Source organism: Scyliorhinus torazame, chromosome 17, assembly GCF_047496885.1.
Source record: "Scyliorhinus torazame isolate Kashiwa2021f chromosome 17, sScyTor2.1, whole genome shotgun sequence".
In the NCBI taxonomy this organism is placed as follows: Eukaryota; Metazoa; Chordata; class Chondrichthyes; order Carcharhiniformes; family Scyliorhinidae; genus Scyliorhinus; species Scyliorhinus torazame.
Window position 1 is genome coordinate 16478166 of NC_092723.1, and position 27785 is coordinate 16505950.

The 27785-nt window shown below is 57.5% G+C and overlaps 1 protein-coding gene across 5 annotated transcripts in view; it reads right to left on the minus strand.

Annotated features, from left to right (window-relative positions):
- rbbp5 (retinoblastoma binding protein 5) overlaps nt 1-16710 on the minus strand; it is a 50220-nt gene extending 33510 nt beyond the window's left edge. For 4 of the 5 annotated variants that reach the window (XM_072480113.1, XM_072480112.1, XM_072480110.1 and 1 more), the window contains exons 1-3: nt 16565-16710; nt 4378-4403; nt 1727-1899 (exon numbers count right to left, since the gene is read on the minus strand). In XM_072480113.1, coding sequence (XP_072336214.1) covers nt 1727-1899; nt 4378-4403; nt 16565-16583 — 218 coding nt within the window. In that variant the 5' untranslated portion in view covers nt 16584-16710. The remainder of the gene's footprint in view (nt 1-1726; nt 1900-4377; nt 4404-16564) is intronic. The other variant, XM_072480111.1, reaches the window with a different exon arrangement.
- Between the last annotated feature and the right edge of the window lie 11075 nt (nt 16711-27785).

Sequence of the window (27785 nt, forward strand, 5' to 3'; positions counted from 1 at the left end):
GGGGGGTTCCTTTGAGCATGTAGCAAATAAGATACAAAGATTAAAGTCCTTAATATTTACCTTAATCAAGTCCAAATTTGCCACAGTTTTGTGTAAAATCTACACACTACACTAGTAAGAAACTGAGGGAAGAGTGTGCACTCGCAAGGGAAGGCAGGTGGCTGTAAACAAGACCCTCATGGGTCAGTATTTGGATCCTGGTTGTTGCTCATCAACATAAAGTGACCTTGATGCAAAAAGCAATTGTCGAATCCTGCTGTGGAGTACATCAATTTGGGACTGTAATCAAGCCAAAGAAAACAGCTCAAGTTTCACGGATAATTTAGATTAGTCGTTGAATTAGACATAGACACAGAGGATACAGTGCAGAAGGAGACCATTCAGCCCATCGAGTCTGCACCGACCCACTTAAGCCCTCACTTCCACCCTATCCCCCTAACCCAATAACCCCTCCTAATCTTTTTGGACACGAAGGGCAATTTAGCATGGCCAATCCACCTAACCTGCACGTCTTTAGACTGAGGGGGGAAACCGGAGCACCCGGAGGAAACCCACACAGACATGGGGAGAACGTGCACTCTGCATAGACAGTGACCCAGCGGGGAATCAAACCTGGGACCCTGGCGTTGTGAAGCCACAGTGCTAACCACTATGCCACCGAGCTGCCCTGTAAGGCAGACAAATTATAAATTAAATTTAAACACTGATAAACGCAGAGCATTGCATTTAATGAAGAATGAAGCAAGCGTTAAAGATGTATACTCGAGACAACAGAATTACCACAAAGAGGCTTTGAAAGGGTAAAAACCATTGCTGACGAGATCAAGACAATACAAAAAGTGATTTACAAAGTAAGATGTTGGGTGAGCTGGAATCGCACAGCACAAGTGTACAGCGATCATGATAACGCTTAGTAACGCATTGGGCAAGCCTTACTTGAAATAGCACGAGCAAATTTGGTCATTTCACAGCAAAGGGGGCCAAAGGTGATTAGAAAACATGCAGAAAGCAGTAACATTTCTCAAATGTAAATGGCAATGAGCTACAAAACAGGCTGGACAAGATTATGCTCCACTTAGATACAGAAAATATTTAGCAACATAGGGAGGTGATCACAGAATATCGGATTAAGCTCAATCTAAACCAGTTGATAGAGGGAAAACAAATTTAATCAAAAGTCAATTGAGAACCAATCTTGAAAAACACATTCGTCACTCACTGGGGGATAACTGGAATGATGTGCCTCGTAAGTTAGCTGAAAGATCAAGGAGCCACTGGATTCTAGATTGGTTTTTGTGTGTACACTTCAATAATTACTGATAGGTGACAGCAATGGGAACTTAATGTGACAGGCTGGGAAACATACACTATAAAAATTGGAGATTAGATGCAGCGCAGGGATTCTGAAACATTGCCATCTTTTCTCTTTCAGGTGTTAATCGGCCTGCTTTGAATTTCCGGAATTTTCTGTTTCTATTTCAGATTGCCAACATTCCAGGTTTTATCTTTACCCGAGAACACACGAGCAGCGATTCTTCCAGGGGCACACGGACTTCACCCAACCTCTGCAAAACACTAACCCATGCCGTGCGTGGCTAGTTACCAGCTTACAAATCAATATGTCCATTCTCCCCCGCCAATCGCTGGCAGCAGTAACCGAGACCATTCGCTGAGGAAGACCCAACGGCCAAACACCGCGCGCACCCAAACACAGCTGATCAATTACCATAGCGAGCAAACAGGATGGATGTGCGCGCTGATGATTTTGGCAATACCCCTCGTCAGGAAGTCCCAAATGACGATACGCCCATCGTTGCACCCCACGGCGAGCAGTGTACCCCACCTGTTAAATGTACAGGTGAGGGCCATGCTAATACAGTCCAGGGTTCCATCTGCTTCCTACACAAAATAAATTACACCCAGTCACATTCCAGAGAACAACAAGACTCGTACACAACTAGCATTTATATAGTGCCTCCGTGGTGGTAAACCCACCCTGGGTGCTTCGCAAGAGCATTGATATTAGGGCAGGTGAACAAAAGCTTGGTCAAAGGGGTAGGTTTTAAGCAGCATCTTAAAAAGGAAAAGTGAGAGGTAGGGAAGTATAGGGAGAGAATTCCAGAGTTTGGAAGGCCGACGCAACTAAAGGTACAGCTGTTAGTGGAGGTGCAGAGGAGCTGGGGATGAACAATGTCCAAATTGGAGTAATGCAGATTCCCAATGGGGTGTAGGGTTGGCAGAGATTTGTGAATTAGTGAGGGGCAAGAGAATGGAGGGATTTAAAAAACACGGATGAGAATTATAATATTGAGGTCTTGCCAAACCGTGAACTAATGCACGTCAGTGAGCACGGGATGACGTGTTGAAAAGGATTTTGTGCGAGTCAGGATAGGGACAGAGTTCAAGGTTGCAGCGAGTGCAAGATGGAAAGTCAGCCAGGAAAGTATCAGAATGGTCAAGTCCAGAGGTGGCAAATGCATTGATGCGAGTTTCAGCAGCAGATGAACTGAGGCAGGGACAGAGGTGGTCTTGGTGACGGACAGGATCAGGATGTCAGGTGGTCAGTTCAGAGTCAAGTAGGCCGCCAAGATTCAGACAGTGGCAAGGGACAAGGATGGAGCTGATGGCTAGCAAGCAGAGCTTGTGGCAGGGGTTGGTTGAAGTCCGTGATAGATTTGAGAGTGTGGTGCTTGGGAGAAACAGGTGACTTTGGACTGACGATTCCCGAACCTCTGCAGCACTGGAGGTTTCACATGCCTTGTGCCTGGGCCTGTTGTAAACTCAATCATATAGATTATTCCCCATGAACAGTCAACACATCCATTGCCGTTGTATGAAGTGGCCATCTGGATGTTGGAGGACAGAGTATATGGAGCATGGTCTGTCTTCACCCAGGGGGGAATATTAGTCAGAAACCAGAACCACTTTTCTTCAAACTTTCCTTTGGCATGTGGCACGGCCAGCCTTTGCTGCCCATCCCTAAATGCCCTTGAACTGAGTGGTTTGTTTGACCATCTGAGAGAGGCCGGTAACCACATTTCTGTGATATGGAAATGCCGGCGTTGGATCTGTAGACTTAATTACCTGCAAAGACTCGCATTCAAAGTATCGTCTTGCATCATTGACTTTGTCTGTATATATGCTTCTGGAACCCACCTCTTCATTCACCTGAGGAAGGAGCAGCGCTCCGAAAGCTCGTGATTCAAAACAAACCTGTCGGACTTTAACCTGGTGTCGTAAGACTTCTTACATTTCTGTGGGTCTGGAGTCTCAGGCCAGACCAGGCAAGGATAGCAGATTCCTTTCCCGAAAGGATATCGATGAACCCCAGGTGGGTTTTTAATGTAATCTGACGAGTTTCATGGTCACCATAATTTAGACTGGGTCTCAATTCCAGATTTTATTAATTGCATTTAAATTCCACCGGCTCCTGCGGTGGGATTTGAACCCTTATCCCCGGGACATGACTCTCGGCCTCTGGATTACGTGTCCAGTGACATGACCACTTGCCTCCACATGAACAGGGTGCGGAGTCTCAGGTTTTGATTTCATCTGAAGTACGATTCCTGGAAGTCCAGCTCTCCTGACACCAGAGTGTCAAGCTAGGTTATGGTATATATTCAGAGACCGAACTATAGCATCGAGGCCAATGTTTTGGACTGTGCTTCCTCTGAATCACAGCAAGAAGTCTTACAACACCAGCACGGTAGCATTGTGGATGGCACAACTGCTTCACAGCTCCAGGGTCCCAGGTTCGATTCCGGCTTGGGTCACTGTCTGTGCGGAGTCTGCACATCCTCCCCGTGTGTGCGTGGGTTTCCTCCGGGTGCTCCGGTTTCCTCCCACAGTCCAAAGATGTGCAGATTAGGTGGATTGGCCATGATAAATTGCCCTTAAGTGTCCAAAATTGTCCTTAGTGGGGTTACTGGGTTATGGGGATAGAGTGGAGGTGTTGACCTTGGGTAGGGTGCTCTTTCCAAGAGCCGATGCAGACTCGATGGGCCGAATGGCCTCCTTCTGCACTGTAAATTCTATGATAAGTCCAACAGGTTTGTTTCGAATCACGAGCTTTCGGAGCGCAGCTCCTTCCTCAGGTGAATCCTCTGAACCACATCTTACGCTTTTCGTTACCTAGAACCAAGTACAGACCTATGCAACCGCCAGCAGAAAGAAAGGATTTTCACTGCACGACTGGAGTCAAACTCATACCCCATAGCTCGAGCTTCTGCAACACGTTTATTACAATATTAACACTCATAACCGTTACACTGTTGAAAGCATGCATGTTGCCGAGATGGTTACTAACAGAAAAAATAAAAGAGCTCAAAGAGAACTTTCACAGCAATCGCTAAAAACATGAAAGTGTCTCAAACCTACCTCTGGGTAGTTCTGTCCAAAGGACTCTGTTTGAAAAAAAAAAGAAAATGAAAACAGACCAATTTAGATGTCAGGTCTTGAAAACAATTGAAGATTCTCTTCCCCTGCCGCCGTCCATGACTGATGCAAACTGTCACGTTTCATCTTTTGTAGGATATTCTTCTAACTGCCCGACATCAGCCTAACAGTATCCATGGATTCAGGGTGCAGAAGGCAGCCATTTGGCCCAGCATTGCTGTGCGTGTTCCACAAAAACGCTCCATGTTTCAGCTGCATTTTCCCTTTTCCAAGATTTTATCCAATTTCCTTTTTAAAGGTACCTATTGAATCTGCATCCATCGCACTATTGGATAGTGCAAGTCTCCTCAGTCAGTGCCCACTGGGCTGCCAGCAAGAAGGCCCTCTTTAAGGACATACACAGCCTTTCTAGGAGCCACCCTGTGGTAGGAAGGCCGATACTGTGACCATTGTTTTGGGAGGTTTAAGGACAGATCCTCACCTTCATTATCCAAGGCAAAATACTTCTTGTCTGGTGGAGGTTTGTGACATCACACATTTTTATTTAATGCACAGGGACCTGGGAGGAATTGGATAGCTTTCAGAGAGCTGGCCCAAGCAGGATGGGGTGAATGACCTTCTTCGGTGCTGTGGTGATTTCATGCAGCAAGTTTTGCAGTTCGTTATTAAAGCAAACATTTAAGAGCAAGCCAATCAGCAGCTGGAGGGCAACCCCACACCAACTGAAAACATTCTCAGACCCACAGCCAACCTACTCCCTTGCAACCTCCCACTCTCCTCCTGTCCCCCCTCCCTCCAGTCCCCCTCCATCCGCTCTCCTCCCGTCCCGCTCATTCCCTCCTGTTCTCCTCCCCTCCCTCGTTCCCCTCATTTCCCCCCATTTCTCCTCCCTCGGCCTTCTCGTTTCCCACATTCCCCCTCCCTTATTCCACGGTTGCATTTCTCTCGGCCCAATTTCCCCCCCTCCCAGACTCCCTCCCTCCTGCATAACCCAATCCCTCCCACACTCAGTCCGCTCTCTTCCGCCCTCATTCTACCCCGCTCTCCACTCTCATTCCATCGTTCTTTCCACCTTCATTCCCTCCCACTACCACCCATTCCCTCTCTCTTCACACTAATTCCATCTCTCCATCCTCATTCCCTCGCTCTCTCTCTCAACCCCCATTACCTCTCACCCGACCCTCACACGCTCCACCCGCGTTCCCCCTCTCGCTCCACCCGCGTTCCCCCTCTCGCTCCACCCGCGTTCCCCCTCTCGCTCCACCCGCGTTCCCCCTCTCGCTCCATCCGCGTTCCCCCTCTCGCTCCACCCGCGTTCCCCCTCTCGCTCCACCCGCGTTCCCCCTCTCGCTCCACCCGCGTTCCCCCTCTCGCTCCACCCGCGTTCCCCCTCTCGCTCCACCTGCGTTCCCCCTCTCGCTCCACCCGCGTTCCACCCTCCCGCTCCACCCGCGTTCCCCCTCTCGCTCCACCCGCGTTCCCCCTCTCGCTCCACCCGCGTTCCCCCTCTCGCTCCACCCGCGTTCCCCCTCTCGCTCCACCCGCGTTCCCCCTCTCGCTCCACCCGCGTTCCCCCTCTCGCTCCACCCGCGTTCCCCCTCTCGCTCCACCCGCGTTCCCCCTCTCGCTCCACCCGCGTTCCCCCTCTCGCTCCACCCGCGTTCCCCCTCTCGCTCCACCCGCGTTCCCCCTCTCGCTCCACCCGCGTTCCCCCTCTCGCTCCACCCGCGTTCCCCCTCTCGCTCCACCCGCGTTCCCCCTCTCGCTCCACCCGCGTTCCCCCTCTCGCTCCACCCGCGTTCCCCCTCTCGCTCCACCCGCGTTCCCCCTCTCGCTCCACCCGCGTTCCCCCTCTCGCTCCACCCGCGTTCCACCCTCCCGCTCCACCCGCGTTCCCCCTCTCGCTCCACCCGCGTTCCCCCTCTCGCTCCACCCGCGTTTCCCCTCTCGCTCCACCCGCGTTCCCCCTCTCGCTCCACCCGCGTTCCCCCTCTCGCTCCACCCGCGTACCCCCTCTCGCTCCACCCGCGTTCCCCCTCTCGCTCCACCCGCGTTCCCCCTCTCGCTCCACCCGCGTTCCCCCTCTCGCTCCACCCTCGTTCCCCCTCTCGCTCCACCCTCGTTCCCCCTCTCGCTCCACCCTCGTTCCCCCTCTCGCTCCACCCTCGTTCCCCCTCTCGCTCCACCCTCGTTCCCCCTCTCGCTCCACCCGCGTTCCCCCTCTCGCTCCACCCGCGTTCCCCCTCTCGCTCCACCCGCGTTCCCCCTCTCGCTCCACCCGCGTTCCCCCTCCCGCTCCACCCGCGTTCCACCCTCCCGCTCCACCCGCGTTCCCCCTCTCGCTCCACCCGCGTTCCCCCTCTCGCTCCACCCGCGTTTCCCCTCTCGCTCCACCCGCGTTCCCCCTCTCGCTCCACCCGCGTTCCCCCTCTCGCTCCACCCGCGTACCCCCTCTCGCTCCACCCGCGTTCCCCCTCTCGCTCCACCCGCGTTCCCCCTCTCGCTCCACCCGCGTTCCCCCTCTCGCTCCACCCTCGTTCCCCCTCTCGCTCCACCCTCGTTCCCCCTCTCGCTCCACCCTCGTTCCCCCTCTCGCTCCACCCTCGCTCCCCCGCTCTCCACCCTCGCTCCCCCGCTCTCCACCCTCGCTCCCCCGCTCTCCACCCTCGCTCCCCCGCTCTCCACCCTCGCTCCCCCGCTCTCCACCCTCGCTCCCCCGCTCTCCACCCTCGCTCCCCCGCTCTCCACCCTCGCTCCCCCGCTCTCCACCCTCGCTCCCCCGCTCTCCACCCTCGTTCCCCCGCTCTCCACCCTCGTTCCCCCGCTCTCCACCCTCGTTCCCCCGCTCTCCACCCTCGTTCCCCCGCTCTCCACCCTCGTTCCCCCGCTCTCCACCCTCGTTCCCCCGCTCTCCACCCTCGTTCCCCCGCTCTCCACCCTCGTTCCCCCGCTCTCCACCTTCGTTCCCCCGCTCTCCACCCTCGTTCCCCCTCTCTCCAACCTCGTTCCCCCTCTCCACCCTCATTCCCTCCCTCCAGCCTCATTCCCCCTCCCTCCACCCTCATTACCCCTCTCCCTCCACCCTCATTCCCCCTCTCTCTCTACCTTCACTTCCTCCCTCTCTCTACCTTCATTCCCTCTCCCCCTCCAACCTCATTCCCCCTCTCCCTCCACCCTCATTCCCCCTCTCTCTCTACCTTCACTTCCTCCCTCTCTCTACCTTCATTCCCTCTCCCCCTCCACCCTCATTCCCCCTCTCCCTCCACCCTCATTCCCCTCCTCCCTCCACCCTCATTCCCCCTCTCCCTCCACCCTCATTCCCCCTCTCTCTCTACCTTCACTTCCTCCCTCTCTCTACCTTCATTCCCTCTCCCCCTCCACCCTCATTCCCCCTCTCCCTCCACCCTCATTCCCCTCCTCCCTCCACCCTCATTTCCCCTCCCTATCTCCACCGTCATTCCTCCTTCTCCACCCTCATTCCCTCCGTCTCTCCACCCTCATTCCCCCTCTCCCTCATTCCCTCTCGCTCCCCACCCTCATTCCCTCTCGCTCTCCACCCTCATTCCCTCTCGCTCTCCACCCTCATTCCCTCTCGCTCTCCACCCTCATTCCCTCTCTCCACCCTCATTCCCTCTCTCCACCCTCATTCCCTCTCCCCACCCTCATTCCCTCTCCCCACCCTCATTCCCTCTCTCCACCCTCATTCCCTCTCTCCACCCTCATTCCCTCTCTCCACCCTCATTCCCTCTCTCCACCCTCATTCCCTCTCTCCACCCTCATTCCCTCTCTCCACCCTCATTCCCTCTCTCCACCCTCATTCCCTCTCTCCACCCTCATTCCCTCTCTCCACCCTCATTCCCTCTCTCCACCCTCATTCCCCTCTCCACCCTCATTCCTCTCTCCACCCTCATTCCTCCCTCCACCCTCATTCCTCCCTCCACCCTCATTCCTCCCTCCACCCTCATTCCTCCCTCCACCCTCATTCCTCACTCCACCCTCATTCCTCCCTCCACCCTCATACCACCTCTCTCTCTCCACCCTCATTCCCTCTCTCTTGCTCTCCACCCTCATTCCCTCTCTCCACCCTCATTCCGCTCTCCACCCTCATTCCGCTCTCCACCCTCATTCCGCTCTCCACCCTCATTCCGCTCTCCACCCTCATTCCGCTCTCCACCCTCATTCCGCTCTCCCCACCCTCATTCCCTCTCCCCACCCTCATTCCCTCTCCCCACCCTCATTCCCTCTCCCCACCCTCATTCCCTCTCCCCACCCTCATTCCCTCTCCCCACCCTCATTCCCTCTCCCCACCCTCATTCCCTCTCCCCACCCTCATTCCCTCTCCCCACCCTCATTCCCTCTCCCCACCCTCATTCCCTCTCCCCACCCTCATTCCCTCTCCCCACCCTCATTCCCTCTCCCCACCCTCATTCCCTCTCCCCACCCTCATTCCCTCTCCCCACCCTCATTCCTCTCCCCACCCTCATTCCCTCTCCCCACCCCCATTCCCTCTCCCCACCCCCATTCCCTCTCCCCACCCCCATTCCCTCTCCCCACCCCCATTCCCTCTCCCCACCCCCATTCCCTCTCCCCACCCCCATTCCCTCTCTCCCCACCCCCATTCCCTCTCCTCCACCCCCATTCCCTCTCCTCCACCCTCATTCCCTCTCCTCCACCCTCATTCCCTCTCCTCCACCCTCATTCCCTCTCCTCCACCCTCATTCCCTCTCCTCCACCCTCATTCCCTCTCCTCCACCCTCATTCCCTCTCCTCCACCCTCATTCCCTCTCCTCCACCCTCATTCCCTCTCCTCCACCCTCATTCCCTCTCCTCCACCCTCATTCCCTCTCCTCCACCCTCATTCCCTCTCCTCCACCCTCATTCCCTCTCCTCCACCCTCATTCCCTCTCTCTCCACCCTCATTCCCTCTCTCTCCACCCTCATTCCCTCTCTCTCCACCCTCATTCCCTCTCTCTCCACCCTCATTCCCTCTCTCTCCACCCTCATTCCCTCTCTCTCCACCCTCATTCCCTCTCTCCCCACCGTCATTCCCTCTCTCCCCACCGTCATTCCCTCTCTCCCCACCCTCATTCCCTCTCTCCCCACCCTCATTCCCTCTCTCCCCACCCTCATTCCCTCTCTCCCCACCCTCATTCCCTCTCTCCCAACCCTCATTCCCCCTTTCTCTCTCCACCCTCATTCCCCCTTTCTCTCTCCACCCTCATTCCCCCTTTCTCTCTCCACCCTCATTCCCCCTTTCTCTCTCCACCCTCATTCCCCCTTTCTCTCTCCACCCTCATTCCCCCTTTCTCTCTCCACCCTCATTCCCCCTTTCTCTCTCCACCCTCATTCCCCCTTTCTCTCTCCACCCTCATTCCCCCTTTCTCTCTCCACCCTCATTCCCCCTTTCTCTCTCCACCCTCATTCCCCCTTTCTCTCTCCACCCTCATTCCCCCTTTCTCTCTCCACCCTCATTCCCCCTTTCTCTCTCCACCCTCATTCCCCCTTTCTCTCTCCACCCTCATTCCCCCTTTCTCTCTCCACCCTCATTCCCCCTTTCTCTCTCCACCCTCATTCCCCCTTTCTCTCTCCACCCTCATTCCCCCTTTCTCTCTCCACCCTCATTCCCCCTTTCTCTCTCCACCCTCATTCCCCCTTTCTCTCTCCACCCTCATTCCCCCTTTCTCTCTCCACCCTCATTCCCCCTTTCTCTCTCCACCCTCATTCCCCCTTTCTCTCTCCACCCTCATTCCCCCTTTCTCTCTCCACCCTCATTCCCCCTTTCTCTCTCTCCACCCTCATTCCCCCTTTCTCTCTCCACCCTCATTCCCCCTTTCTCTCTCCACCCTCATTCCCCCTTTCTCTCTCCACCCTCATTCCCCCTTTCTCTCTCCACCCTCATTCCCCCTTTCTCTCTCCACCCTCATTCCCCCTTTCTCTCTCCACCCTCATTCCCCCTTTCTCTCTCCACCCTCATTCCCCCTTTCTCTCTCCACCCTCATTCCCCCTTTCTCTCACCACCCTCATTCCCCCTTTCTCTCTCCACCCTCATTCCCCCTTTCTCTCTCCACCCTCATTCCCCCTTTCTCTCTCCACCCTCATTCCCCCTTTCTCTCTCCACCCTCATTCCCTCTCTCTCCACCCTCATTCCCTCTCTCGCCACCCTCATTCCCTCTCTCGCCACCCTCATTCCCTCTCTCGCCACCCTCATTCCCTCTCTCGCCACCCTCATTCCCTCTCTCGCCACCCTCATTCCCTCTCTCGCCACCCTCATTCCCTCTCTCGCCACCCTCATTCCCTCTCTCACCACCCTCATTCCCTCTCTCGCCACCCTCATTCCCTCTCTCGCCACCCTCATTCCCTCTCTCGCCACCCTCATTCCCTCTCTCGCCACCCTCATTCCCTCTCTCGCCACCCTCATTCCCTCTCTCGCCACCCTCATTCCCTCTCTCGCCACCCTCATTCCCTCTCTCGCCACCCTCATTCCCTCTCTCGCCACCCTCATTCCCTCTCTCGCCACCCTCATTCCCTCTCTCGCCACCCTCATTCCCTCTCTCGCCACCCTCATTCCCTCTCTCGCCACCCTCATTCCCTCTCTCGCCACCCTCATTCCCTCTCTCGCCACCCTCATTCCCTCTCTCGCCACCCTCATTCCCTCTCTCGCCACCCTCATTCCCTCTCTCGCCACCCTCATTCCCTCTCTCTCCACCCTCATTCCCTCTCTCTCCACCCTCATTCCCTCTCTCTCCACCCTCATTCCCCCTTTCTCTCTCCACCCTCATTCCCCCTTTCTCTCTCCACCCTCATTCCCCCTTTCTCTCTCCACCCTCATTCCCCCTTTCTCTCTCCACCCTCATTCCCCCTTTCTCTCTCCACCCTCATTCCCCCTTTCTCTCTCCACCCTCATTCCCCCTTTCTCTCTCCACCCTCATTCCCCCTTTCTCTCACCACCCTCATTCCCCCTTTCTCTCTCCACCCTCATTCCCCCTTTCTCTCTCCACCCTCATTCCCCCTTTCTCTCTCCACCCTCATTCCCTCTCTCGCCACCCTCATTCCCTCTCTCGCCACCCTCATTCCCTCTCTCGCCACCCTCATTCCCTCTCTCGCCACCCTCATTCCCTCTCTCGCCACCCTCATTCCCTCTCTCGCCACCCTCATTCCCTCTCTCGCCACCCTCATTCCCTCTCTCGCCACCCTCATTCCCTCTCTCGCCACCCTCATTCCCTCTCTCGCCACCCTCATTCCCTCTCTCGCCACCCTCATTCCCTCTCTCGCCACCCTCATTCCCTCTCTCGCCACCCTCATTCCCTCTCTCGCCACCCTCATTCCCTCTCTCGCCACCCTCATTCCCTCTCTCGCCACCCTCATTCCCTCTCTCGCCACCCTCATTCCCTCTCTCGCCACCCTCATTCCCTCTCTCGCCACCCTCATTCCCTCTCTCGCCACCCTCATTCCCTCTCTCGCCACCCTCATTCCCTCTCTCGCCACCCTCATTCCCTCTCTCGCCACCCTCATTCCCTCTCTCGCCACCCTCATTCCCTCTCTCGCCACCCTCATTCCCTCTCTCGCCACCCTCATTCCCTCTCTCGCCACCCTCATTCCCTCTCTCGCCACCCTCATTCCCTCTCTCGCCACCCTCATTCCCTCTCTCGCCACCCTCATTCCCTCTCTCGCCACCCTCATTCCCTCTCTCGCCACCCTCATTCCCTCTCTCTCCACCCTCATTCCCTCTCTCTCCACCCTCATTCCCTCTCTCTCCACCCTCATTCCCTCTCTCTCCACCCTCATTCCCTCTCTCTCCACCCTCATTCCCTCTCTCTCCACCCTCATTCCCTCTCTCTCCACCCTCATTCCCTCTCTCTCCACCCTCATTCCCTCTCTCTCCACCCTCATTCCCTCTCTCTCCACCCTCATTCCCTCTCTCTCCACCCTCATTCCCTCTCTCTCCACCCTCATTCCCTCTCTCTCCACCCTCATTCCCTCTCTCTCCACCCTCATTCCCTCTCTCTCCACCCTCATTCCCTCTCTCTCCACCCTCATTCCCTCTCTCCACCCTCATTCCCTCTCTCCACCCTCATTCCCTCTCTCTCCACCCTCATTCCCTCTCTCTCCACCCTCATTCCCTCTCTCTCCACCCTCATTCCCTCTCTCTCCACCCTCATTCCCTCTCTCTCCACCCTCATTCCCTCTCTCTCCACCCTCATTCCCTCTCTCTCCACCCTCATTCCCTCTCTCTCCACCCTCATTCCCTCTCTCTCCACCCTCATTCCCTCTCTCTCCACCCTCATTCCCTCTCTCTCCACCCTCATTCCCTCTCTCTCCACCCTCATTCCCTCTCTCTCCACCCTCATTCCCTCTCTCTCCACCCTCATTCCCTCTCTCTCCACCCTCATTCCCTCTCTCTCCACCCTCATTCCCTCTCTCTCCACCCTCATTCCCCCTCTCTCTCCACCCTCATTCCCCCTTTCTCGCTCCACCCTTTTTCCCACTCTCTCTCTACCCTCATTCCCTCTCTCCACCCTCATTCCCTCTCTCTCCACCCTCATTCCCCCTCGCTCTCTTCACTCTCATTCTCCCTCTCACCACCCTCATTCCCTCTCTTTCACACAACCCTCATTCCCCCTCTCTCTCTCTCTCCACCCTCATTCCCTCTCTCTCTCCACCCTCATTCCCCCCCCCTCTCTCTCTCTCCACCCTCATTAGGGGCTGTTTAGCACAGGGCTAAATTGCTGGCTTTGAAAGCAGACCAAGGCAGGCCAGCAGCACGGTTCAATTCCCGTTCCAGCCTCTCCGAACAGGCACCGGAACGTGGCGACTAGGGACTTTTCACAGTAACTTCATGAAGCCTACTTGTGACAATAAGCAATTTTCATTTCATTTCATTTCATTCCCTCTCTCTCCACCCTCATTCCCTCTCTGCAACATCATTCCCTCTCTCTCTCCACCCTCATTCTCCATCTCTCTCTGCACCCTCATTCTCTCTCCACCCTCATTCCCTCTCTCCACCTTCAATCCCTCTCTCCCTCCACCTTCAACCCCTCTCTGCCCTCAATCCCCCTCTCCACTCATTACCCCTCTCTCCACTCTCATTCTCCCTCTCTCTCAACCCTCATTCTCCCTCTCTCTCCACCCTCATTCCCCCTCTCTCTGCACCCTCATTCCCCCTCTCTCGCTCCACCCTCATTCCCCCTCTCTCGCTCCACCCTCATTCCCCCTCTCTCGCTCCACCCTCATTCCCCCTCTCTCGCTCCACCCTCATTCCCCCTTTCTCGCTCCACCCTCATTCCCCCTTTCTCGCTCCACCCTCATTCTCCCTCTCTCGCTCCACCCTCATTCCCCCTTTCTCGCTCCACCCTCATTCCCCCTTTCTCGCTCCACCCTCATTCCCCCTTTCTCGCTCCACCCTCATTCCCCCTCTCTCGCTCCACCCTCATTCCCCCTCGCTCCACCCTCATTCCCCCTCTCTCCACCCTCATTCCCCCTCTCTCCACCCTCATTCCCCCTCTCTCCACCCTCATTCCCCCTCTCTCCACCCTCATTCCCCCTCTCTCCACCCTCATTCCCCCTCTCTCCACCCTCATTCCCCCTCTCTCCACCCTCATTCCCCCTCTCTCCACCCTCATTCCCCCTCTCTCCACCCTCATTCCCCCTCTCTCCACCCTCATTCCCCCTCTCTCCACCCTCATTCCCCCTCTCTCCACCCTCATTCCCCCTCTCTCCACCCTCATTCCCCCTCTCTCCACCCTCATTCCCCCTCTCTCCACCCTCATTCCCCCTCTCTCCACCCTCATTCCCCCTCTCTCCACCCTCATTCCCCCTCTCTCCACCCTCATTCCCCCTCTCTCCACCCTCATTCCCCCTCTCTCCACCCTCATTCCCCCTCTCTCCACCCTCATTCCCCCTCTCTCCACCCTCATTCCCCCTCTCTCCACCCTCATTCCCCCTCTCTCCACCCTCATTCCCCCTCTCTCCACCCTCATTCCCCCTCTCTCCACCCTCATTCCCCCTCTCTCCACCCTCATTCCCCCTCTCTCCACCCTCATTCCCCCTCTCTCCACCCTCATTCCCCCTCTCTCCACCCTCATTCCCCCTCTCTCCACCCTCATTCCTCCTCTCTCCACCCTCATTCCCCCTCTCTCCACCCTCATTCCCCCTCTCTCCACCCTCATTCCCCCTCTCTCCACCCTCATTCCCCCTCTCTCTCCACCCTCATTCCCCCTCTCTCTCCACCCTCATTCCCCCTCTCTCTCCACCCTCATTCCGCCTCTCTCTCCACCCTCATTCCGCCTCTCTCTCCACCCTCATTCCCTCTCTCCACCCTCATTCCCTCTCTCCACCCTCATTCCCTCTCTCCACCCTCATTCCCTCTCTCCACCCTCATTCCCTCTCTCCACCCTCATTCCCTCTCTCCACCCTCATTCCCTCTCTCCACCCTCATTCCCTCTCTCCACCCTCATTCCCTCTCTCCACCCTCATTCCCTCTCTCCACCCTCATTCCCTCTCTCCACCCTCATTCCCTCTCTCCACCCTCATTCCCTCTCTCCACCCTCATTCCCTCTCTCCACCCTCATTCCCTCTCTCCACCCTCATTCCCTCTCTCCACCCTCATTCCCTCTCTCCACCCTCATTCCCTCTCTCCACCCTCATTCCCTCTCTCCACCCTCATTCCCTCTCTCCACCCTCATTCCCTCTCTCCACCCTCATTCCCTCTCTCCACCCTCATTCCCTCTCTCCACCCTCATTCCCTCTCTCCACCCTCATTTCCTCTCTCCACCCTCATTCCCTCTCTCCACCCTCATTCCCTCTCTCCACCCTCATTCCCTCTCTCTCCAACCTCATTCCCCCTCTCTCTCTCAACCTTCATTCACCCTCTCTCCACCTCATTCACTCTCTCTCCCCCACCCTCATTCCCTCTCCCTACACCCTCATTCTGCTTTCTCCACCCTCATTCCCTCTCTCCCTCCACCCTCATACCCCCTCTCTCTCTAAGTCGCTGACTTTGAAAGCAGACCCAGGCAGGCCAGCAGCACGGTTCAAATCCCGTTCCAGCCTCCCCGAACAGGCACCGGAATGTGCCGACTAAGGGCTTTTCACAGTAACTTCATGAAGCCTACTTGTGACAATAAGCGATTTTCATTTCATTTCATTCCCTCTCTCTCCACCCTCATTCCCTCTCTCTCCACCCTCATTCCCTCTCTCTCCACCCTCATTCCCCCTTTCTCGCTCCACCCTCATTCCCACTCTCTCTCCACCCTCATTCCCACTCTCTCTCCACCCTCATTCCCACTCTCTCTCCACCCTCATTCCCACTCTCTCTCCACCCTCATTCCCACTCTCTCTCCACCCACATTCCCACTCTCCCCACCCTCATTCCCACTCTCTCTCCACCCTCATTCCCCCCTCTCTCGCTCTTTCCACGCTCATTCCCCCTCTCTCTCCACCCTCATTCCTTCTCTCCACCCTCATTCCCTTTCTCGCTCCACCCTCATTCCCACTCTCTCTACCCTCATTCCCTCTCTCCACCCTCATTCCCCCTCTCTCTCTCTTCACCCTCATTCTCCCTCTCACCACCCTCATTCCCCCTCTCTCCACCCTCATTCCCCCTCTCTCTCTCTCTCCACCCTCATTAGGGGCTGTTCAGCACAGGGCTAAATTGCTGGCTTTGAAAGCAGACCAAGGCAGGCCAGCAGCACGGTTCAATTCCCGTTCCAGCCTCCCCGAACAGGCGTCGGAATGTGGCCACTAGGGGCTTTTCACAGTAACTTCATGAAGCCTACTTGTGACAATAAGCAATTTTCTTTTCATTTCATTTCATTCCCTCTCTCTCTCCAGCCTCATTCCCTCTCTGCAACAGCATTCCTTTCTTTCCACCCTCATTCCCTCTCTCTCCACCCTCAACCCCTCTCCACCCTCAATCCCTCTCTGCACCCTCAATCCCTCTCTCCACTCATTACCCCTCTCTCCACCCTCAATCTCCCTCCACCCTCATTCCCTCTCTCTGTCTATCTCTCTCCACCCTCATTCCTCCCCCTCTCTCCACACATTCTCTCTCTCTCTCTCTCGCCAGCCTCATTCCCTCTCTCCACCCTCATTCCCTCTCTCCACCCTCATTCCCTCTCACCTCCCTCCCTCTCTCTCTCACACACACACTCTCTCTCTCTCTCTCGCTTACCCAGCAGCTCCAGGTTCATCCTCTTTCTCTTGCTGGGTTTATTCCGGCTGTGTTTTTCTCTCCTGGATTCGGGTCCCTCAAACCCGCCGCCGCTGCCGCCTCCTCCCGGTCCGACACACAAACCCGCCGCCCGGCGCGGCCGGACCGGTCCGTCCTCCGGAAGCGGCCCCCTGGCGGAGAGCAGCGAGCGGCGCCGAGGGTTCCGGCTCCCAGCCCACAGCCAAACCCAGCAGCTGCTGCAACCCCGCGATAAAACCCAGCAGCTGCTGCAACCTCGCGATAAAACCCAGCAGCTGCTGCAACCCCGTTATAAAACCCAGCAGCTGCTGCAACCTCGCGATAAAGCCTAGCAGCTGCTGCAATCCCACGATAATGCCCAGCAGCTGCTGCAACCCCGTGATAAAGCCTAGCAGCTGCTGCAACCCTGCGATAAAGCCCAGCAGCTGCTGCAACCTCGCGATAAAGCCCAGCAGCTGCTGCAACCTCGCGATAAAGCCCAGCAGCTGCTGCAACCTCGCGATAAAGCCCAGCAGCTGCTGCAACCCTGCGATAAAGCCCAGCAGCTGCTGCAACCCTGCGATAAAACCCAGCAGCTGCTGCAACCTCGCGATAAAGCCTAGCAGCTGCTGCAACCCCGCGATAAAGCCCCGCAGCTGCTCCAACCTCGCGATAAAACCCAGCAGCTGCTGCAACCTCGCGATAAACCCCAGCAGCTGCTGCAATCCCGCGATAAAGCCTAGCAGCTGCTGCAATCCCGCGATAAAACCCAGCAGCTGCTGCAATCCCGCGATAAAGCCCCGCAGCTGCTCCAACCTCGCGATAAAGCCCAGCAGCTGCTGCAATCCCACGATAAAGCCCCGCGGTTGCTCCAACCCCGCGATAAAGCCTAGCAGCTGCTGCAATCCCACGATAAAGCTCAGCAGCTGCTCCAAACTCGCGATAAAGCCCAGCAGCTGCTGCAACCCCGCGATAAAGCCCAGCAGCTGCTGCAATCCCACGATAAAGCCCAGCAGCTGCTGCAACCCCGTGATAAAGCCTAGCAGCTGCTGCAACCCTGCGATAAAGCCCAGCAGCTGCTGCAACCTCGCGATAAAGCCCAGCAGCTGCTGCAACCCTGCGATAAAGCCCAGCAGCTGCTGGAACCCTGCGATAAAACCCAGCAGCTGCTGCAACCTCGCGATAAAGCCTAGCAGCTGCTGCAATCCCGCGATAAAGCCCCGCAGCTGCTCCAACCTCGCGATAAAACCCAGCAGCTGCTGCAACCTCGCGATAAAACCCAGCAGCTGCTGCAACCTCGCGATAAAGCCCCGCAGCTGCTGCAACCTCGCGATAAAACCCAACAGCTGTTGCAACCCCGCGATAAAGCCCAGCAGCTGCTGCAACCCCGCGATAAAGCCCAGCAGCTGCTGCAACCTCGCGATAAAACCCAGCAGCTGCTGCAACCCCGTGATAAAACCCAGCAGCTACTGCAACCTCGCGATAAAACCCAGCAGCTGCTGCAACCCCGTGATAAAACCCAGCAGCTGCTGCAACCCCGTGATAAAACCCAGCAGCTGCTGCAATCCCACGATAAAGCCCAGCAGCTGCTGCAACCCCGTGATAAAGCCTAGCAGCTGCTGCAACCCCGCGAAAAAACCCAGCAGCTGCTGCAACCTCGCGATAAAACCCAGCAGCTGCTGCAACCCCACGATAAAGCCCAGCAGCTGCTGCAACCCCGCGATAAAGCCCAGCAGCTGCTGCAACCCCGCGAAAAAACCCAGCAGCTGCTGCAACCCCACGATAAAGCCCAGCAGTTGCTGCAATCCCACGATAAAGCCGAGCAGCTGCTGCAACCCCGCGATAAAACCCAGCAACTGCTGCAACCCCGCGATAAAGTCCCGCAGCTGCTGCAACCCCGCGATAAAGCCCCGCAGCTGCTGCAACCCCGCGATAAAGCCCAGCAGCTACTGCAACCTCGCGATAAAGCCCCGCAGCTGCTGCAACCCTGCGATAAAGCCCCCCCGCTGCTGCAACCTCACGATAAAGCCCAGCAGCCGCTGCAACCTCGCGATAAAGCCCCGCAGCTGCTGCAACCTCGCGATAAAGCCCCGCAGCTGCTGCAACCCAGCGATAAAGCCCCGCCGCTGCTGCAACCTCGCGATAAAGCCCAGCAGCCGCTGCAACCTCGCGATAAAGCCCAGCAGCTGCTGCAACCTCGCGATAAAGCCCAGCAGCTGCTGCAATCCCGTGATAAAGCCCAGCATCTGCTGCAACCCCGCGATAAAGCCCCGCAGCTGCTGCAACCCTGCGATAAAGCCCAGTAGCTGCTGCAGCCTCGCGATAAAACCCAGCAGCTGCTGCAATCCCGCGACAAAGCCCAGCAGCTGCTGCAACCCCGCGATAAAGCCCAGCAGCTGCTGCAACCTCGCGATAAAGCCCAGCAGCTGCTGCAACCCCGCGATAAAACCCAGCAGCTGTTGCAACCCCGCGATAAAGCCCAGCAGCTGCTGCAACCCCGCGATAAAGCCCAGCAGCTGCTGCAACCTCGCGATAAAACCCAGCAGCTGCTGCAACCCCGTTATAAAACCCAGCAGCTGCTGCAACCTCGCGATAAAGCCTAGCAGCTGCTGCAATCCCACGATAATGCCCAGCAGCTGCTGCAACCCCGTGATAAAGCCTAGCAGCTGCTGCAACCCTGCGATAAAGCCCAGCAGCTGCTGCAACCTCGCGGTAAAGCCCAGCAGCTGCTGCAACCTCGCGATAAAGCCCAGCAGCTGCTGCAACCTCGCGATAAAGACCAGCAGCTGCTGCAACCCTGCGATAAAGCCCAGCAGCTGCTGCAACCCTGCGATAAAACCCAGCAGCTGCTGCAACCTCGCGATAAAGCCTAGCAGCTGCTGCAACCCCGCGATAAAGCCCCGCAGCTGCTCCAACCTCGCGATAAAACCCAGCAGCTGCTGCAACCTCGCGATAAAACCCAGCAGCTGCTGCAATCCCGCGATAAAGCCTAGCAGCTGCTGCAATCCCGCGATAAAACCCAGCAGCTGCTGCAATCCCGCGATAAAGCCCCGCAGCTGCTCCAACCTCGCGATAAAGCCCAGCAGCTGCTGCAATCCCACGATAAAGCCCCGCAGTTGCTCCAACCCCGCGATAAAGCCTAGCAGCTGCTGCAATCCCACGATAAAGCTCAGCAACTGCTGCAACCCCGCGATAAATCCCAGCAGCTGCTGCAATCCCACGATAAAGCCCAGCAGCTGCTGTAACCCCGTGATAAAGCCTAGCAGCTGCTGCAACCCTGCGATAAAGCCCAGCAGCTGCTGCAACTTCGCGATAAAGCCCAGCAGCTGCTGCAACCTCGCGATAAAGCCCAGCAGCTGCTGCAAAATTTCAATAAAACCCAGCAGCTGCTCCAACCTCGCGATAAAGCCCAGCAGCTGCTGCAACCCTGCGATAAAGCCCAGCAGCTGCTGCAACCCTGCGATAAAACACAGCAGCTGCTGCAACCTCGCGATAAAGCCTAGCAGCTGCTGCAATCCCGCGATAAAGCCCCGCAGCTGCTCCAACCTCGCGATAAAACCCAGCAGCTGCTGCAACCTCGCGATAAAACCCAGCAGCTGCTGCAACCTCGCGATAAAGCCCCGCAGCTGCTGCAACCTCGCGATAAAACCCAGCAGCTGTTGCAACCCCGCTATAAAGCCCAGCAGCTGCTGCAACCCCGCGATAAAGCCCAGCAGCTGCTGCAACCCCGCGAAAAAAACCAGCAGCTGCTGCAACCCCACGATAAAGCCCAGCAGTTGCTGCAATCCCACGATAAAGCCGAGCAGCTGCTGCAACCCCGCGATAAAACCCAGCAACTGCTGCAACCCCGCGATAAAGCCCCGCAGCTGCTGCAACCCCGCGATAAAGCCCCGCAGCTGCTGCAACCCCGCGATAAAGCCCAGCAGCTACTGCAACCTCGCGATAAAGCCCCGCAGCTGCTGCAACCCTGCGATAAAGCCCCCCCGCTGCTGCAACCTCGCGATAAAGCCCAGCAGCCGCTGCAACCTCGCGATAAAGCCCCGCAGCTGCTGCAACCTCGCGATAAAGCCCCGCAGCTGCTGCAACCCAGCGATAAAGCCCCGCCGCTGCTGCAACCTCGCGATAAAGCCCAGCAGCCGCTGCAACCTCGCGATAAAGCCCAGCAGCTGCTGCAACCTCGCGATAAAGCCCAGCAGCTGCTGCAATCCCGTGATAAAGCCCAGCATCTGCTGCAACCCCGCGATAAAGCCCCGCAGCTGCTGCAACCCTGCGATAAAGCCCAGTAGCTGCTGCAGCCTCGCGATAAAACCCAGCAGCTGCTGCAATCCCGCGACAAAGCCCAGCAGCTGCTGCAACCCCGCGATAAAGCCCAGCAGCTGCTGCAACCTCGCGATAAAGCCCAGCAGCTGCTGCAACCCCGCGATAAAACCCAGCAGCTGTTGCAACCCCGCGATAAAGCCCAGCAGCTGCTGCAACCCCGCGATAAAGCCCAGCAGCTGCTGCAACCTCGCGATAAAACCCAGGAGCTGCTGCAACCCCGTTATAAAACCCAGCAGCTGCTGCAACCTCGCGATAAAGCCTAGCAGCTGCTGCAATCCCACGATAATGCCCAGCAGCTGCTGCAACCCCGTGATAAAGCCTAGCAGCTGCTGCAACCCTGCGATAAAGCCCAGCAGCTGCTGCAACCTCGCGATAAAGCCCAGCAGCTGCTGCAACCTCGCGATAAAGCCCAGCAGCTGCTGCAACCTCGCGATAAAGACCAGCAGCTGCTGCAACCCTGCGATAAAGCCCAGCAGCTGCTGCAACCCTGCGATAAAACCCAGCAGCTGCTGCAACCTCGCGATAAAGCCTAGCAGCTGCTGCAACCCCGCGATAAAGCCCCGCAGCTGCTCCAACCTCGCGATAAAACCCAGCAGCTGCTGCAACCTCGCGATAAAACCCAGCAGCTGCTGCAATCCCGCGATAAAGCCTAGCAGCTGCTGCAATCCCGCGATAAAACCCAGCAGCTGCTGCAATCCCGCGATAAAGCCCCGCAGCTGCTCCAACCTCGCGATAAAGCCCAGCAGCTGCTGCAATCCCACGATAAAGCCCCGCAGTTGCTCCAACCCCGCGATAAAGCCTAGCAGCTGCTGCAATCCCACGATAAAGCTCAGCAACTGCTGCAACCCCGCGATAAAGCCCAGCAGCTGCTGCAATCCCACGATAAAGCCCAGCAGCTGCTGTAACCCCGTGATAAAGCCTAGCAGCTGCTGCAACCCTGCGATAAAGCCCAGCAGCTGCTGCAACTTCGCGATAAAGCCCAGCAGCTGCTGCAACCTCGCGATAAAGCCCAGCAGCTGCTGCAAAATTTCAATAAAACCCAGCAGCTGCTCCAACCTCGCGATAAAGCCCAGCAGCTGCTGCAACCCTGCGATAAAGCCCAGCAGCTGCTGCAACCCTGCGATAAAACACAGCAGCTGCTGCAACCTCGCGATAAAGCCTAGCAGCTGCTGCAATCCCGTGATAAAGCCCCGCAGCTGCTCCAACCTCGCGATAAAACCCAGCAGCTGCTGCAACCTCGCGATAAAACCCAGCAGCTGCTGCAACCTCGCGATAAAGCCCCGCAGCTGCTGCAACCTCGCGATAAAGCCCCGCAGCTGCTGCAACCCAGCGATAAAGCCCCGCCGCTGCTGCAACCTCGCGATAAAGCCCAGCAGCCGCTGCAACCTCGCGATAAAGCCCAGCAGCTGCTGCAACCTCGCGATAAAGCCCAGCAGCTGCTGCAATCCCGTGATAAAGCCCAGCATCTGCTGCAACCCCGCGATAAAGCCCCGCAGCTGCTGCAACCCTGCGATAAAGCCCAGTAGCTGCTGCAGCCTCGCGATAAAACCCAGCAGCTGCTGCAATCCCGCGACAAAGCCCAGCAGCTGCTGCAACCCCGCGATAAAGCCCAGCAGCTGCTGCAACCTCGCGATAAAGCCCAGCAGCTGCTGCAACCCCGCGATAAAACCCAGCAGCTGTTGCAACCCCGCGATAAAGCCCAGCAGCTGCTGCAACCCCGCGATAAAGCCCAGCAGCTGCTGCAACCTCGCGATAAAACCCAGCAGCTGCTGCAACCCCGTTATAAAACCCAGCAGCTGCTGCAACCTCGCGATAAAGCCTAGCAGCTGCTGCAATCCCACGATAATGCCCAGCAGCTGCTGCAACCCCGTGATAAAGCCTAGCAGCTGCTGCAACCCTGCGATAAAGCCCAGCAGCTGCTGCAACCTCGCGGTAAAGCCCAGCAGCTGCTGCAACCTCGCGATAAAGCCCAGCAGCTGCTGCAACCTCGCGATAAAGACCAGCAGCTGCTGCAACCCTGCGATAAAGCCCAGCAGCTGCTGCAACCCTGCGATAAAACCCAGCAGCTGCTGCAACCTCGCGATAAAGCCTAGCAGCTGCTGCAACCCCGCGATAAAGCCCCGCAGCTGCTCCAACCTCGCGATAAAACCCAGCAGCTGCTGCAACCTCGCGATAAAACCCAGCAGCTGCTGCAATCCCGCGATAAAGCCTAGCAGCTGCTGCAATCCCGCGATAAAACCCAGCAGCTGCTGCAATCCCGCGATAAAGCCCCGCAGCTGCTCCAACCTCGCGATAAAGCCCAGCAGCTGCTGCAATCCCACGATAAAGCCCCGCAGTTGCTCCAACCCCGCGATAAAGCCTAGCAGCTGCTGCAATCCCACGATAAAGCTCAGCAACTGCTGCAACCCCGCGATAAAGCCCAGCAGCTGCTGCAATCCCACGATAAAGCCCAGCAGCTGCTGTAACCCCGTGATAAAGCCTAGCAGCTGCTGCAACCCTGCGATAAAGCCCAGCAGCTGCTGCAACTTCGCGATAAAGCCCAGCAGCTGCTGCAACCTCGCGATAAAGCCCAGCAGCTGCTGCAAAATTTCAATAAAACCCAGCAGCTGCTCCAACCTCGCGATAAAGCCCAGCAGCTGCTGCAACCCTGCGATAAAGCCCAGCAGCTGCTGCAACCCTGCGATAAAACACAGCAGCTGCTGCAACCTCGCGATAAAGCCTAGCAGCTGCTGCAATCCCGTGATAAAGCCCCGCAGCTGCTCCAACCTCGCGATAAAACCCAGCAGCTGCTGCAACCTCGCGATAAAACCCTGCAGCTGCTGCAACCTCGCGATAAAGCCCCGCAGCTGCTGCAACCTCGCGATAAAACCCAGCAGATGTTGCAACCCCGCTATAAAGCCCAGCAGCTGCTGCAACCCCGCGATAAAGCCCAGCAGCTGCTGCAACCTCGCGATAAAGCCCAGCAGCTGCTGCAACCCTGCGATAAAACCCAGCAGCTGCTGCAACCTCGCGATAAAGCCTAGCAGCTGCTGCAACCCCGCGATAAAGCCCCGCAGCTGCTCCAACCTCGCGATAAAACCCAGCAGCTGCTGCAACCTCGCGATAAAGCCCCGCAGCTGCTCCAACCTCGCGATAAAGCCCAGCAGCTGCTGCAATCCCACGATAAAGCCCCGCAGTTGCTCCAACCCCGCGATAAAGCCTAGCAGCTGCTGCAATCCCACGATAAAGCTCAGCAGCTGCTCCAAACTCGCGATAAAGCCCAGCAGCTGCTGCAACCCCGCGATAAAGCCCAGCAGCTGCTGCAATCCCACGATAAAGCCCAGCAGCTGCTGCAACCCCGTGATAAAGCCTAGCAGCTGCTGCAACCCTGCGATAAAGCCCAGCAGCTGCTGCAACCTCGCGATAAAGCCCAGCAGCTGCTGCAACCTCGCGATAAAGCCCAGCAGCTGCTGCAAAATTTCAATAAAACCCAGCAGCTGCTCCAACCTCGCGATAAAGCCCAGCAGCTGCTGCAACCCTGCGATAAAGCCCAGCAGCTGCTGCAACCCTGCGATAAAACACAGCAGCTGCTGCAACCTCGCGATAAAGCCTAGCAGCTGCTGCAATCCCGCGATAAAGCCCCGCAGCTGCTCCAACCTCGCGATAAAACCCAGCAGCTGCTGCAACCTCGCGATAAAACCCAGCAGCTGCTGCAACCTCGCGATAAAGCCCCGCAGCTTCTGCAACCTCGCGATAAAACCCAGCAGCTGTTGCAACCCCGCTATAAAGCCCAGCAGCTGCTGCAACCCCGCGATAAAGCCCAGCAGCTGCTGCAACCTCGCGATAAAGCCCAGCATCTGCTGCAACCCCGCGATAAAGCCCAGCAGCTGCTGCAACATCGCGATAAAGTCCCGCAGCTGCTGCAACCTCGCGATAAAGCCCCGCAGCTGCTGCAACCTCGCGATAAAGCCCAGCAGCTGCTGCAACCCTGCGATAAAACCCAGCAGCTGCTGCAACCTCGCGATAAAGCCTAGCAGCTGCTGCAACCCCGCGATAAAGCCCCGCAGCTGCTCCAACCTCGCGATAAAACCCAGCAGCTGCTGCAACCTCGCGATAAAACCCAGCAGCTACTGCAATCCCGCGATAAAGCCTAGCAGCTGCTGCAATCCCGCGATAAAACCCAGCAGCTGCTGCAATCCCGCGATAAAGCCCCGCAGCTGCTCCAACCTCGCGATAAAGCCCAGCAGCTGCTGCAATCCCACGATAAAGCCCCGCAGTTGCTCCAACCCCGCGATAAAGCCTAGCAGCTGCTGCAATCCCACGATAAAGCTCAGCAGCTGCTCCAAACTCGCGATAAAGCCCCGCCGCTGCTGCAACCCCGCGATAAAGCCCAGCAGCTGCTGCAATCCCACGATAAAGCCCAGCAGCTGCTGCAACCCCGTGATAAAGCCTAGCAGCTGCTTCAACCCTGCGATAAAGCCCAGCAGCTGCTGCAACCTCGCGATAAAGCCCAGCAGCTGCTGCAACCTCGCGATAAAGCCCAGCAGCTGCTGCAAAATCGCAATAAAACCCAGCAGCTGCTCCAACCTCGCGATAAAGCCCAGCAGCTGCTGCAACCCTGCGATAAAGCCCAGCAGCTGCTGCAACCCTGCAATAAAACCCAGCAGCTGCTGCAACCTCGCGATAAAGCCTAGCAGCTGCTGCAATCCCGCGATAAAGCCCCGCAGCTGCTCCAACCTCGCGATAAAACCCAGCAGCTGCTGCAACCTCGCGATAAACCCCAGCAGCTGCTGCAACCTCGCGATAAAGCCCCGCAGCTGCTGCAACCTCGCGATAAAACCCAGCAGCTGTTGCAACCCCGCGATAAAGCCCAGCAGCTGCTGCAACCCCGCGATAAAGCCCAGCAGCTGCTGCAACCTCGCGATAAAACCCAGCAGCTGCTGCAACCCCGTGATAAAACCCAGCAGCTACTGCAACCTCGCGATAAAACCCAGCAGCTGCTGCAACCCCGTGATAAAACCCAGCAGCTGCTGCAACCCCGTGATAAAACCCAGCAGCTGCTGCAATCCCACGATAAAGCCCAGCAGCTGCTGCAACCCCGTGATAAAGCCTAGCAGCTGCTGCAACCCCGCGAAAAAACCCAGCAGCTGCTGCAACACCGCGATAAAACCCAGCAGCTGCTGCAACCTCGCGATAAACCCCAGCAGCTGCTGCAACCCCCCGATAAAGCCCAGCAGCTGCTGCAACCCCGCGAAAAAACCCAGCAGCTGCTGCAACCCCACGATAAAGCCCAGCAGTTGCTGCAATCCCACGATAAAGCCGAGCAGCTGCTGCAACCCCGCGATAAAACCCAGCAACTGCTGCAACCCCGCGATAAAGCCCCGCAGCTGCTGCAACCCCGCGATAAAGCCCCGCAGCTGCTGCAACCCCGCGATGAAGCCCAGCAGCTACTGCAACCTCGCGATAAAGCCCCGCAGCTGCTGCAACCCTGCGATAAAGCCCCCCCACTGCTGCAACCTCGCGATAAAGCCCAGCAGCCGCTGCAACCTCGCGATAAAGCCTCGCAGCTGCTGCAACCTCGCGATAAAGCCCTGCAGCTGCTGCAACCCTGCGATAAAGCCCCGCCGCTGCTGCAACCTCGCGATAAAGCCCAGCAGCCGCTGCAACCTCGCGATAAAGCCCAGCAGCTGCTGCAACCTCGCGATAAAACCCAGCAGCTGCTGCAATCCCGCGACAAAGCCCAGCAGCTGCTGCAACCCCGCGATAAAGCCCAGCAGCTGCTGCAACCTCGCGATAAAGCCCAGCAGCTGCTGCAACCCCGCGATAAAGCCCAGCAGCTGCTGCAACCCTGCGATAAAGCCCAGCAGCTGCTGCAACCCTGCGAAAAAACCCAGCAGCTGCTGCAACCCCGCGATAAAACCCAGCAGCTGCTGCAACCTCGCGATAAAACCCAGCAGCTGCTGCAACCCCGCGATAAAGCCCAGCAGCTGCTGCAACCCCGCGATAAAGCCCAGCAGCTGCTGCAACCCCGCGATAAAGCCCAGCAGCTGCTGCAACCTCGCGATAAAGCCCCACAGCTGCTGCAACCTCGCGATAAAGCCCCGCAGCTGCTGCAACCTCGCGATAAAGCCCAGCAGCTGCTGCAACCTCGCGATAAAGCCCAGCAGCTGCTGCAACCTCGCGATAAAGCCCCGCAGCTGCTGCAACCTCGCGATAAAGCCCCGCAGCTGCTGCAACCCCGCGATAAAGCCCAGCAGCTGCTGCAACCTCGCGATAAAGCCCAGCAGCTGCTGCAATCCCATGATAAAGCCCAGCAGCTGCTGCAATCCCGCGATAAAGCCCAGCAGCTGCTGCAACCCCGTGATAAAGCCCAGCAGCTGCTGCAACCTCGCGATAGAGCCCAGCAGCTGCTGCAACCCCGTGATAAAGCCCCGCAGCTGCTGCAACCTCGCGATAAAGCCCAGCAGCTGCTGCAACCTCGCGATAAAGCCCAGCAGCTGCTGCAACCTCACAATAAAACCCAGCAGCTGCTGCAACCCCACGAAAAAGCCCAGCAGCTGCTGCAACCTCGCGATAAAGCACAGCAGCTGCTGCAACCTCGCGATAAAGCCCAGCAGCTGCTGCAATCCCGCGATAAAGCCCAGCAGCTGCTGCAACCTCGCGATAAAACCCAGCAGCTGCTGCAACCTCGCGATAAAGCCCCGCAGCTGCTGCAACCCTGCGATAAACCCCAGCAGCTACTGCAACCTCGCGATAAAGCCCAGCAGCTGCTGCAACCTCGCGATAAAGCCCCGCAGCTGCTGCAACCTCGCGATAAAGCCCCGCAGCTGCTGCAACCCCGCGATAAAGCCCAGCAGCTGCTGCAACCTCGCGATAAAGCCCAGCAGCTGCTGCAATCCCATGATAAAGCCCAGCAGCTGCTGCA